This window comes from Alternaria infectoria (assembly GCF_024043175.1).
Source record: "Alternaria infectoria strain BMP 0036 chromosome Unknown scaffold_12, whole genome shotgun sequence".
In the NCBI taxonomy this organism is placed as follows: Eukaryota; Fungi; Ascomycota; class Dothideomycetes; order Pleosporales; family Pleosporaceae; genus Alternaria; species Alternaria infectoria.
In genome coordinates, this window is record NW_026250701.1 from 78,908 (window position 1) to 91,562 (window position 12,655).

The 12,655-nt window shown below is 55.0% G+C and overlaps 3 protein-coding genes across 3 annotated transcripts; 1 reads left to right on the plus strand and 2 right to left on the minus strand.

Moving 5' to 3' along the window:
* Nucleotides 1-357: 357 nt before the first annotated feature.
* On the plus strand, nucleotides 358-3,095 carry J4E92_007268 (uncharacterized protein; the record flags this gene model as incomplete). Its single annotated transcript, XM_051498631.1, has 2 exons — nucleotides 358-1,494; nucleotides 1,542-3,095. The coding sequence occupies 2 exons, from the start codon at nucleotides 358-360 to the stop codon at nucleotides 3,093-3,095; spliced, it is 2,691 nt and encodes an 896-aa protein (XP_051350905.1).
* Nucleotides 3,096-3,958: 863 nt separating this feature from the next.
* Nucleotides 3,959-6,119, minus strand: J4E92_007269 (uncharacterized protein; the record flags this gene model as incomplete). The annotated part of the gene is made up of 2 exons (XM_051498632.1): nucleotides 3,959-5,245; nucleotides 5,295-6,119. 2 exons carry the CDS (start codon nucleotides 6,117-6,119, stop codon nucleotides 3,959-3,961), a joined length of 2,112 nt encoding a protein of 703 aa, XP_051350906.1.
* A 618-nt stretch (nucleotides 6,120-6,737) lies between these two features.
* J4E92_007270 (uncharacterized protein) lies at nucleotides 6,738-10,094 on the minus strand (the record flags this gene model as incomplete). The annotated part of the gene is made up of 3 exons (XM_051498633.1): nucleotides 6,738-6,869; nucleotides 6,918-9,683; nucleotides 9,771-10,094. 3 exons carry the CDS (start codon nucleotides 10,092-10,094, stop codon nucleotides 6,738-6,740), a joined length of 3,222 nt encoding a protein of 1,073 aa, XP_051350907.1.
* Between the last annotated feature and the right edge of the window lie 2,561 nt (nucleotides 10,095-12,655).

Below are 12,655 nucleotides of genomic sequence, written 5' to 3' on the forward strand. Positions count from 1 at the left end.
ACAATACGCGACGCGACTGGGGAAACGCAGGTGGTTTGGAGGTGTCCAGATGCAGGCCATCGTAGAACGGCCTTGTAAACCACGGCGAGATATGACGGGTGCAATGTTTAATGTCTAACGCATGAATGTGGCGTCTAGCGGGTCCTAGCGTGCTCCCCACGCGCTGGTGTCGTTGCCGTGGGGATCGCCCGCCATGTCCGCGACGTAAACACAAAGTATGCCGGCCATGTGCCTCATCGCCTCCCCAAATATGCCCGCCATCCTTCTGCTATAGACAACCCACGTTTCAAGCCTTCTCTTCCCGGCTCCGACCTCAGTCGACGCTTCCCCAATTCCCACCTTTGTTGGAGCATCATCATGTCGACGCCGGACATGGCCACCGCCGCACCTTCGCATAGACGGAACAGGAGCGCTGCAGCTGGGGTGCTCAAGTCTATCATCGCGAACAAAGGCCACAAGCGTTCGCCGACCGAGGGCGCTGGGCTGCACCACAACACCCAATTAGCCAGCCCGCCGTACATGCCTGTCTCCAACTTCCAGGCGCCGCTCCTGCCGCCAGACCACCCCCATAGCCAATTGCGCGCGGCAACCCAGACGGAGAACGTCCCCAACAATCCGCCGTCACCGCGCAAGTCGCGAGACGTCAATTCGAGCCCCAAAAAGAGCCTGCACAAGAAGACGCTCAGTTCCGTCTCGCTGCGGTCACTGGCCAAGAAGGAGAACAAGGAGGAGAAGGAGAAGCCCGCCTACAAGAAGTCATTCGACTCGCGGCGATCTCAGGAAGAGGCCGAGATGGGCGAGAAGCCGAAGAAGACAAAGTCGTCGACCAATCTGGCTGCCATGTTCGGCGGGCGCCGGAGAGACAAGTCACCTGTGAAGGAGAGCAGAGACAAGGAGAACACCACACCACCCCGCTCTTCCCACGACAAGGCCCCACCTCGCACTCCCATCTGGGCCGAGTTCAGCTCCCAGCAGGAAGTCACCACCACGAGCAAAGTCCCGCTTAACGATCAGCGACGGAGCGTCGAGGAGGAGATTGCCCTCTACACTCCCCAAGACTACTCCCCCACCAAGCAGCGCAACTTCTTCGAGGTCGGCCAACCAGCCCTTCGGCCTGCCCCGAAAGAGCGGCCCAAGTCCATGTTTGCCCCCAAGTCGACTTCCACGGCATCATTGCTTGAGACCTTCTCGCGCAAGCGGAGCAACGAGCGCGTTCCCCTATCAGACACCAAGGGCAACGAGGGACGCACAAGGGAGAGCTCTCCTGTAAAGCCGGCAAGACCCGTACTCAGTAGGGCTAGTACCGACACCGTCAGCAAGGACTACAGTCTCAATTCCATGGCCCCGCCGCCGCCGCCAGCCACAAACAAGAAGCAGAACCGAGTCATGGCTGCCGTTGCTGCCTTTAACGGGAAGTCAAAGCAAGCTGACGGTGCCCCGGCATCTGCCAAGCTTGATCCAAAGGCGGTAGACGCCGAGTTCGAGGAGGTTCTAGTGAGTGCTATCCCAAGATACGAATGACTACCTGCTAATGATATCAGGAATCTCGAAACATCCCCACACACCAACGCGCTCAGATGCGGACACTGAAGCTTGAGGTCAAGGCCGACTTCGTTCGCATGCACAAACTCGACATACCCCAGACCTCGCGAACAAACTCCGCCCAGTCTTCCATTGGCGAGAACACCAAGCAGGCGCCACAGAAGTCGTCCAAGTCCCGACATGGATCTGCCATCGAGGATGCAGAGGATGAGGCGGAAGCGGACAAGTCAGCCAACTCTACTAAGCGTGAGCGACCGCGGAGCCGAACATTCACCTTCAACAGGAGTGACTCTCCGACGAAGAAGCAGAAGGGCGAATCGGGCGAACGGAAGACGAACTCAAAACCAGCGCCTATTCCCAAGTCTCCATCTATGAGGTCACTAAGGTCCAATGCTTCTGATCGTTCTGTGTCCAACGGAGCAAAATCGGTCAAGGCCGACGAGTTCATCTCCTACTTGAAGAAGACGCCTAAGCCACAGAACGTCGAAGTCGGCAAGCTGCACAAGCTTCGCCTGTTAATCCGTAACGAGACTGTCGACTGGGTTGACAACTTCATCCAGGATGGTGGTATGACTGAGCTGGTCGCGCTGCTCCACCGCATCATGGAGATTGAATGGCGCGAAGACCATGAAGACACACTTCTGCACGAACTCCTTCGATGTCTTAAGGGACTCTGCACAACTGCCACAGCTCTCAAGCAGCTCAATGAGATCTCGTCGACACTGTACCCAGCATTACTGGCCATGCTTTTCGACGAAGAGCACAAAGGTCCGAGCGAGTTTACTACGCGTGAACTCATCATCGAGATCATCTTCGCTCACATCTCCATGGCACCAGAGGGCGAGCTGGAGACCCGCGCTAAGGAGCTGATGAAGTACCTCAAAGATCCTGTCAAGGAGAAGCAGGCTTCAACTGTTCCGTTCATCCTTCAGATGCACACACAGCGACCCTACCAGGTTTGGTGCAAGGAGCTATCCAATGTCACCAAGGAAGTCTTCTGGATCTTCATCCACCACCTCAACGTCATTCCCGTTCCCCCCAAACCCACGGAAGGAAAGTCGTACGCGAAAACCCACTTCCCGGGCCAACGCGCAATCGTCCCTGCAGCACCATACGTTGGCGGCGTAGAATGGGACGCAACCAACTACCTCGCCACACACATTGACCTCCTCAACGGCATTATGGCCTCCCTCCCCACCCGCACCGCACGCAACGAGTTCCGCTCCGAACTCAAGATCTCAGGTTTCGAGAAGCTGCTCGGTCACCTCCGCGCCTGCAACCCGAAGTACTACGGCGCTGTCCATGACAGCGTCAAAGTCTGGATCGGCGCCGCCCTCGAAGACGACTGGGACGTCAAGACTGTGCGCATGGGTGCTGGCGATGGCAAGGGCGGCAGCGTGAGTCCCGCTAAGCAGAGCCCGAAGAAGAAGACAGAACCTCCTCCACAGCTCATGGCACCGCCTAAGATGGATGTCGGGCTTGGTCTTGGACTGGGCTTTGAGCGGGAGATTGCCATTGGCAGTACGAACAAAGTGGATGATGACTGGATTTGAGATGATCGACATCGCTATCTGTCCGACATCTACTACCACTTGGATATCAGCCTGATATCTCGTACCCAACAGCCACTCTCGGCCATCTCCTCCTTTGGATGACCAACTGCTTCGACCCACTATCACCCCAGCAAACCCATCAACATTGCTTTTCCCACCGGCGCAAACACGGATACAACGGCGTTCATCACCTCTCCACTGCATTCCATCTCACACCGTCACATCGTCAAATCAACATCAAATCACAGCATGCAACTTATCCTTTCCATCTCCCCAATTGGATCTCTTTCACGACACTCTCTCTTTTGGCATTCCTGGGGTCCTGAACGAATATCTCTCCCTCTTTCCCATCACGACCTTAGCATATGACATGACTCTCACGACCGACACGACACGGCTGGCTTCCCTTTGCCTAGGGGGCAACGACGTTGTGTTTTACTACCTTCTGACCTTCTTTCCGACGACACAGATACATGAATGGAACGCGTGTATAGTGTATACATATACTTGTTGTTTGCGCTCCTTTTTTTTTATTGTTTATGCGCAATGTTTGAGATGCATGGGTATGGGCTGGGGGCGTATAATGTTTGGTTAAGGGAGTTTTGATGGGGAGAATTCAAGGCATCTATCTTCAACATTTGGTCGTTTTGTGACGATGAAGACGACCGTGATGATGATGCTGAATGTGATACAAAAGCCCTAACCAGGACTCTATTCAACGTTCTAAGTGGGTATCTGATGTCTGACAACTGCAACTCCGTCATCCCAGGCCATAGCCATGACCACGCCAATGCCGCTAAATGATAAACTCCACACAAATGCCTCAACCCTCGCACTCTTCGTAAGTCATAGCCCATACTATATCAAGCCTTCTTCTTCCCCTTCCTCCTCCCCTTCTTCTCACCCACCTCCACTGTCCCACCCTCCACCTCACCCTCCTGCAACCCCATAACCTCATTCCCCTGCATCTCCTTCAACTTCTCCTGGCCACTGATAAAGAAACTCAAATCGCGATTCTGCTCCTCGAGATCCGCCTTCTGGGTCTCGAGCTCTTTAACCTTATTTTCAGCCTCCTCCGCCTTCTTTTCCAAATGCTTGATCCGCTCCATCAAGCTCTCATTCACAATCTGCTCTTCTTTGTATTGCTTGGTGAGTTTGCGGGCGAGTTCAGAGGCGGACGTAGCTTTCTGGGCGTTGCGGGCGGATTCGCGGGTAAGGGAGGCGATGGTATTTGTTGCTTCGGACTGGGAGGTGGAGAGCTGGTCGAGTTTTCGGGAGAGCGAGGCGACGGATCGGGTCGCTTCGTCGGCGGTGGAGGCGGCTTTTGCTGCTTTGTCGACTGCGCGTTCGAGCTGTTCTTCAAAGTATGCGCGTTGGGATTCGAGTTGCGAGGTGAGTAGGTAGGCGTACTCCATGCCCATGTTGTCGAGCTTCTCGCGTGGGACGGTGTCGTTGGAGTAGCCGGTCATGCCGGGTGCGCTGAAGGATTGGTTCGAGGCGGGCATGTCGACAAGTTTGCCGTCTGCTTTGTTTTGGATTAGGCGGTGGACGTAGCCGTCGCCTGCATAGTCCCAGACGTGTTGGGTTACCACGTCCATTGCGTAGGTATGGCTTGTTGCTTCGTAGTGAGCGAATGCGTGTGCTGAGTCGTAGCGGCCACATCCTATGTTACCGCAGATTAGGCAGATCCAGAGGTTTTGTGTGGATCCGCAGACACTGCACTCGTTGTCTGGACTCTCGCCGTCTGCGCCCCGATTTAAGGTAAAGGCATCGTTTTGTGTGTAGCGACAGACTGGGCACCCTGAGCCTCTCCACTTCTCGAGACAGGCGCAGTGGAAGACGTGCTGACAGAGAATGGTAAGGAGACCGGTCGTTTCGTCCATGCGTTCGAGGCAGACAGGACAGGTTGGTAGCTCTACCAAAGCAGGTGTAGGTGGAGCGTGTGGTTTCGCGGTAAGCGAAGTAGCGATTGATGGTCCGTCGACTGGTGAAGGTACGGTGCTAGCTGGTGGGAGGGGAGCCGTGGGCTGTTTGGTCGGCGCGGGCGCGAACGGATCGTTCGTGAGGTCAGGATACGAGGTGGGATCGCGGTTTGAGTCGCCGTTCTGGAAGTTGATCGACTTGACAAAGACGACATGACAGTACTCAGGCTTCTTCTGTTAGCTGCGACCTCTTGACTATGATAGTCCTTTGTCTTACCTCCATACTGTTGAAGGCCTTGCCATCCCATTCCTTTCTCCACGCCCTCGCTTTCTTGGCTTCCCGGAACTTCATCAGCACCATGTATTTGTTCGCTCTGCTTGTCCGGATGAGCCTGAAATGCGAGACGTCTTCCCTCGTCTGCTCGCCCATGAAGCCGAGAAAGTCGGAAGGTGTCATGTATGAGGGCACCGCCAGTATACACAATGTAGTGCAGTCTTCTTCGTTGAAGTCCTTGCTCGCTCCATCCACCTCATCGTACAAGCCTGGCGTGTCCTGTCCATCGCGATAGAGATGCACCACGCCCCAGCCAACGTCTGTGTCTTTCAGATCTGAGGGTATGAACTTGCCCTTGGTCGCGAGACCACCGGCATTTGGCGCGTGTGAGGGGTGCTTGAGGCGGGCTCGATCGAGTTCAGTGCCGGTGCTCGGGTTCATGTCGATGCTCAGTATGGAGATGGTGTCGAAGCGCCAATCCCTGTGGGCAAAGCTTTGTGTTCGCCTGTGTCCCGGCCTCTTGGGCGGTTTGACCACGGGTACCGGGCTATCGTGGTGATCTGAGAAGGATGGTCGCGTGCGATGACTGAACCGACGGGCGGTAGATGTGCGATCACGGGCAGCAGCAGCTTGGCTAGCCTCGCTGCTAGAAGCTATGGGTTTCGGGAATTGATTGTATGCGCGTGATGCCGGGGAATAGGAGCCCCACGACGCTCGGCGGTGGGCTGGAAGCTTCGAGTCGAAGATGTCGCTAGGTAGAAACGTCTTGTCCGGCGACGAGCGCGAGGGATACAGCTCGAAGGTAAGGTGGAAAAAGTACGCCGGCATCAGGTCTTATTGGTAGGCGCCTGCATTTCCAACGAGTATGATTGTGAACGAAAGTTTTGAACGTAGGCAACGTGTTTGCGACCTGAGCTACGTGACTTGCAGCCGCGGCAGTGGGGCAAGCGCAAGCGCGTCATTCCCGCATCTCTCCGCAAATGTTAGCGCACCAAGACGCGCACGGCTTCACGACAAAGGCACAGTTGGAGGACTCTAGTGATGAAATTATATTTCATCCTTGCCCTGTACCTATGCAGTGCAAGTCCAGCTAATCCTCATAATGGTGGTCGCCCATGACGTGCCCTCAATGCTGTCCTTCGGATATAGTGAACGCCATAGCTATGCAGTAGTAAAGAAAATGTAAAGAAACACGCTATCCCGACAAAGATGTCATTTCCCACACTATGTGTACGGTAAGAGAGACGGCCAAGGCCGAGCCAAAAGAAAGGCATTTCATGATGCCACCTGAATAAATAAGATTCGGTCTCCGTGTCATCAAGTCATTCGCCAGAACGCGTAGTGGGTATCGCTTTTGAACATGGCCAAAACATTCGCGCCGGTCCCAAGTGGTAATGGGTGTAACTGTATTTCGTGTAACTCGCAGTGTTGGATGGTAGAACAGAACTAAGCCTGGTCCACGTCGATTAGGTCGCCCTCGGTGATATCTTCGATCTCGTGGCCCTTGGAGTTGACGACAATGCGTCTTCCTCGTTGGTCGGCGGGAACTCCGTCGCGTGAAGCACCAAAGTCGAGAACCTGCAATTGTCAGCTAGTAATTCGTCAAGGCTGTCCTTGGTTGCTTACCTCGATGTATGTCATGCTGTTGCGCTGAACAGCAGCAACACAACGACGCTCATTGAACTTGACCTGCCATACGCCGCTCAGGTCTGTCAGCAAGTCCTTGACAAACTCGCCCGTCTTCACGTTCCACATCTTGAGTGTGCGGTCAGAGCCAGATATGACTTTCTGGCCGTCGTGCTGGAAGCATGTTATGGCACCTGTGTGAGCACATAATCGGCTCTTACATTGCCCATTTTCTGGGTCCCAAATTCGGAGAGTTGAATCAGCAGCCGCTGATACCAAGCGCTCGTGACTCAGATCGAGAAGACCGACGAGCGAGGTATGACCCTCAAGCGTGAAGATGCAGGCCCCTGTCTCCAGAGACCAGACTTTGACCATGTTGTCCATGGAACCACTGATGCAGCGGTTGCGCGCATGGTCGAGAACAACACTGTACACCTTCTGCGAGTGACCTTGAAGGCGTTGCAGAACCTCTCCGGTAGAGATTTTCCACACTCGGACGGTGCAGTCGTAACTGCCACTGACGAGCGTGTCACCGTGTGCAGCGATCGCGCGCACTGAATGATGGTGTCCAGTAAGGGCGCGTATAAAGTACGGATTGTCGTGATCATTGGATGACGCTGCAGCCTGCATGATGCCCCGATCGCCAGGCTTGGGAAGTTTCCAGACACGAAGTGTAGAGTCTCGCGAACCCGTAATAATGAGCTCCTCCTTCGGCATCATGATTGGCTGGCCGTCAAGGGTCTCGCCAATCTGAGTTGGCTTGAGTATTACTAGGCATCGGACGGTGGAGGTGTGACCCTGGAAGACATGCGTGCACTTCCCCTTCTCAATATCCCACACGCGCACTGAGCGATCGGTGGAGCCGGATACAAGTGTGTTACCCTCGTACTGAAGGGCCCACACGCCGCCTTCATGCCCCTCAAGGCGGCTTCGAAGCGCTCCTGTCTTTGTGTCATAGACATTGATGTTCGTATCATCACTGCCTGTCAAAATTTTGTCTGTGTCAAACTGAAGGCATGTCACCACGTGGCGTTGATGGGCGCGGAATGCAATGTGCTTCGGCTTCGTGTCAGTCGCCATCCAGCTCTTGCGGATGAGATGATGACGTTGATATAGAGACTTGAAGAGATGCATAGCACGAAGACCAGGCAAACCAACATTGGGATCGGAAATGGCGGCCTCTGCACGCTTAGCAAAAGCATGCGGGCCTTCTTGGCAGTCTGCGGGGCGCGAATAGAGGGCCATCTGTGTCCTAGTGGACGGGCGACTCTTACGCGCTTTCTTGCCGCTGCCACTACCATGTTTACTGGTAGCCTTCCTCTTCTGACGTATGGAAGACGATCGTGTCACTGCGCCCTCTTGGTCTAGCAAACCACTGGAGAATCCCGAGCTGGAAAAGCCCGAGTGGCCTTCGTTGTCAGATCTGGAGGCTACTGATTGAGCCCTGAGATCGCGCTCGTAGCTGTCAGCAGAATGAGGATACTGCCAACCCCAGCCTTCTTGCACAGCGCGCTCCAACTCGCCATACGGCAGCTTGTAGCCATCCTTGTCCAACAGATCTTTCCATGCAGACTCGTGGGTATCGGTGAGCTTCCTCCAGTATTTCGACACCTGTGCGGCGCTGCACATGCTCTTGACGTCCAGATACCCGATAATCTCAAGGCTGAGCTCCGTAGGTAACGAGGCGATGAAGTCGCGTTTGAGGGCGGGATTGACGACATCTGCAACAAAGTGTAAAGTCGGCTTCTTACATCTTCTGAGCATCTGGTATAAGACGTACGACTTCATCTGTTCCGGCAGAGCATCGAACGAGTTCAGCATGTTCGGTATGTCCATAGCGGAGGGTGTGGGTAGTTGCGTGTTGGAGCTGTCGGCGTTGTCACGCTGTCGGGAGCCAGGAAACAGGGTGAAATCTCCCACGCGTGAGCTGCTTGAGGTGCCCTGTGACAGGTCAAGCCCGGAGACGTCGTTCGCATCGAAGTCCATGTCTGTGCCCGAGAAGGAAGCCCCGCCATTTGTTTGTTGGGCGAGGTTTGCGGCCGCAGTGATGGGCGACAAGCTCGGACTAGGTAGGCTCGCGTCTTGTGCAGACGTTGTGTCAAGAGGCGTGAGGCGTGAGGGGGTGAAGGACGCATCGTCGGCGAAGGGTCCAACTGGTTCCAGATCAGATTCGGCGATTGGGGGTGTAGCAGCTACGCCGGGGCCATCGAATACACCTGTGGGGAAGGCGTGCTCGGGAGAAGGCTCGCGATGGTCCGAAAGACTACCGCTGGAGTGTGATGACCGAGCGCCTGATTCTTGGAGCCGCCATCTGGGCGGCGTTTCGTCTGGTGCAATTTGCTGTGACGTAGTCCGTAGCTTGGAGTTGTGTAGATGGGCGGCGGTGCGGAGTTTTGCCAGCTTGGATGGTCCGGAGCCTGCCATATCGGTATCGGGTGTGGCCAGCTGCGGATCCTCCATGTCATCCGAGGTGGAACGGGAGGCCGTACGTGTAACGTCCTTGTTCTCGTGCTCCAGCCGGGGCTTCTTGCTTTGGCGATGTATGCCGAGAAGCTCGACGGCCTTTGTTATTGACGGTGGCGGCGGCGAATCGTCTGCATTATCCCGTTTCCGACGGCCAGATACCGAGCGTAGGCCTTGGTGAGGAGCGTGTGGTTTCGGACGCGTCGAGCGGCTGGGTGTCGTGAAGACTGGCGGGCCATCATACGACTCGACCTTTCTGAGGGTGCCGTTGGTCGATCGTAGATTGCGTTGGAGTGATTTCTGCTACAATAGAAGCGTTAGCCGGTGGTTGGCAGATGCGACGTGAAGGGCCTCAGCCGCAGGCATATCCCTGGCATGAGGAATGCGTACCTCTCGCACCTTTTCCGATGCAGCATCTGCCTCCTCGAAGCAGGCCAAGTTGCCTCCAGATTCAAAGTAGAACTTGCGTATCGACTCGGGTGCCTGGACGTGGGCCAGCGGGTAGTCCTTGGGGTCCCGCTCGCTAAGGCTGCCGGGGGCGTTTACACACAAAGGCGGGAACGTGGTCGTCGTGGTATATGTGGTCGTGACTACGGTGGTCTTGGTGGCAGGCGCGAAGGAGAACTGTCCCATGGTGGCGTACGGGTCTGTGGCTTCGGTGTGCACCGTCTTAGCCACGCCGTCAGCGCCGGGGCCAGCAGCGTTGGAGGCCATGTTGCACGGACGTGACGAGAGACTGAGGGCGTGAAGGCTCTTTCGGGATCCAGTAATTCGTGGGAGGATGGGCGTGGAGAGCCTGTTCGGGACACTTGCCGAGTGAAGAGGCTCGCGGAAACGTTAGTGGTGCTGTTCCGGGACCTGAGACCTCGGGATCAAAGCGCGAGCTCGGAGGAGCAGAAGACAGGCGGGTAGAGCAGCGACTCTAGTAATCGTACATGTCGCCAGCCGGTACGCTCGTCGTGTACGGGCTCGTTGTGGTGGTCACGGGAACCTGGTACTTTGCTATCCGACGTGTCGCCGCTGACGGAGAGATAGGAGCCGCTGGAGACGTGATGCCGTGGCGGAACGCGAAGTGCAAGGTGGCGGTAAGGTCGGCACGCGGTGGATCGGGAAGACGCCAGAAACGAAGGATGATCGTGTAGTCGTGTAAAAGGCAGCGTGGTGTACTGGCAGTGGTGGTGGGGTCTGAGGTAACGAGAAGGCACCTGGTCGGTGGGCAAAGCTAGCTTCCTCCATCCATGCAGGTGTCAACCGCCCCAATTCACACATATCACGCGCAGCGGCAGGCTTCTAATCTTTGCCGCGGGGCAAATTATCCCATCAACACTCTCTATTGTGTAGAAATCACCTCAAGACATCGCAACGCCGTCTTTCTCTCTATGTCGAAGCTATGGTTCCTCTGACACGAGCTATCTTTGCACCTGCGCAGCTTGCGGGTGGATAGTGTTCTCGCGTCACTCGGCTTAGGCGCCTTCGTGTGATTCGATCACTGCCCCATCGACTTTTCCCGCCGTGGCAAAATCACAACAACAAGCGCCGCCCTCATACTTTGCGATACTCCGCATTGTCATAGGGAAAAAACTTCCATAACGAACGATACCTTGGATCCTTTCGATTTCGGAGATTAGACGCTGTGTATGCGTCGGACACATAGGCAGCAGTGTTGCAAGAGACAGCTGCACGACGCCAGAAAGCGCCACATTGCATGACACATTTGGACAAACACAATACTCAATGGTTAACACAGCAGCTGCATCAAGCAAGAGTGACTGTCAAAATGCAGTCGCAAAGACATGGACGGTTGCGTGGTTGAAAGCCCAGCTGATGGCCACATCGCCACATTGGCGACTTGCAATGATCAGATGTCTTCTCAATACATCTCGAAGGAACGTACGTCCGACATGTGGCGTGACTCACTTGAATCCGCATAGTAATAGGACATCGTCGTTGCCCAGTGTGTTGTATAAAAACACGTGACGACTTTCTTTCATCGTAACGTGACCGGTAAAACCGAGACGATGCTTTCCGCTAGAACCGCACATGACGAGCTGTCGTCGTATCATGTGTCTGCCATGACCTGTCTTCTCATCTAAGGCAGCCTCCTTCATCAAACCGTTTCGTTGCGTTTGCTCCAGCAACGTCAGCGTCTTCGTCCTAGACTGTCTGAGAAAGCGACAGAAAGAGATTTCGTTGTCTGTTCGCTGTCGCTCTCTCCGCCCAATATAAAAGGAGGAAAGATATCTTGACACCCAAAGCGCAGTTACTTATCATCGTTCCAGTCGACCAGGCTCTCGGGCTCGGAGTGACTGAATGATAGTTTGAGAGAATATGTTTTAACTTTTGGATGTGCATCTAGTGTTTCAGCTGCAACATTTCGGACATTCATCACAGAGAATTCGTATTGTCGGGTCCATGTTCGTTGTTCGGGTTCGGGTGGAGGAGTTTGTAAACTCTACTACTCGGACTGCAGATGATGTGTGCATCTCCTCCGTACGGCCAGCCAGGACCTACTCCGAAGTCAACCATAGGGAGCAAACATGAGCGCACCGAGCAAGCTGAAACGACCTTCTCAAGCCCGAGAACCCATAGTACCAGCCGGACCTGCCAAAAATTCGCGGTGCAATCTATATTCATAGTAACACGGCGAAAACTCCGAAAGCCCCTCAACGCCACCAGATGCGTTCGGCTGCGTTCTTTCAGCCTCGTTCTTGGGCGGGAACAGTTTTGTCACGCTGACATGTTGGGTTCGACTGACCCTGAAAGTAGGGCTGTCGTTCACGTCCGGGCCTTCTTTGAACGGCCTTTCAAGGTTTAATGTAGGGAACAGAGCGTTGGACAGCAACACGCGACAAGCTCTCGCATCAGCACTACGTGAAGTATAATGATTATGTTCGACGCGTACAGGACATGGACCACCTTGGTATCACAAACTAGCTGTGATGGACTTCCAAGGGGATCGCGCTTTCGTCGCGAGGAGATAGCCGGATCGGCGAAGAGCCGGCTTGGCTTTCGTCCGTCCCCACGAAGATGTCCATTGATCACCGTGGAGCAATCCACACCATATCCTTATAGAGACGACCTGCGACCAGAAGGGAAGGACGCGGGCGTATCACACAGTTCATCTCGCATCCCTGAGTATGCTCGACAACCCGAGATACCCAAGATACCCAATGTACCCAACATGCGGACGCCTCAGCGCTGCTACCCGCCTTGTGTCGCAACTCTGTGGATGAACGCGAAGCGAAATGCGACTTGTGCGACATCACCTGCGATGA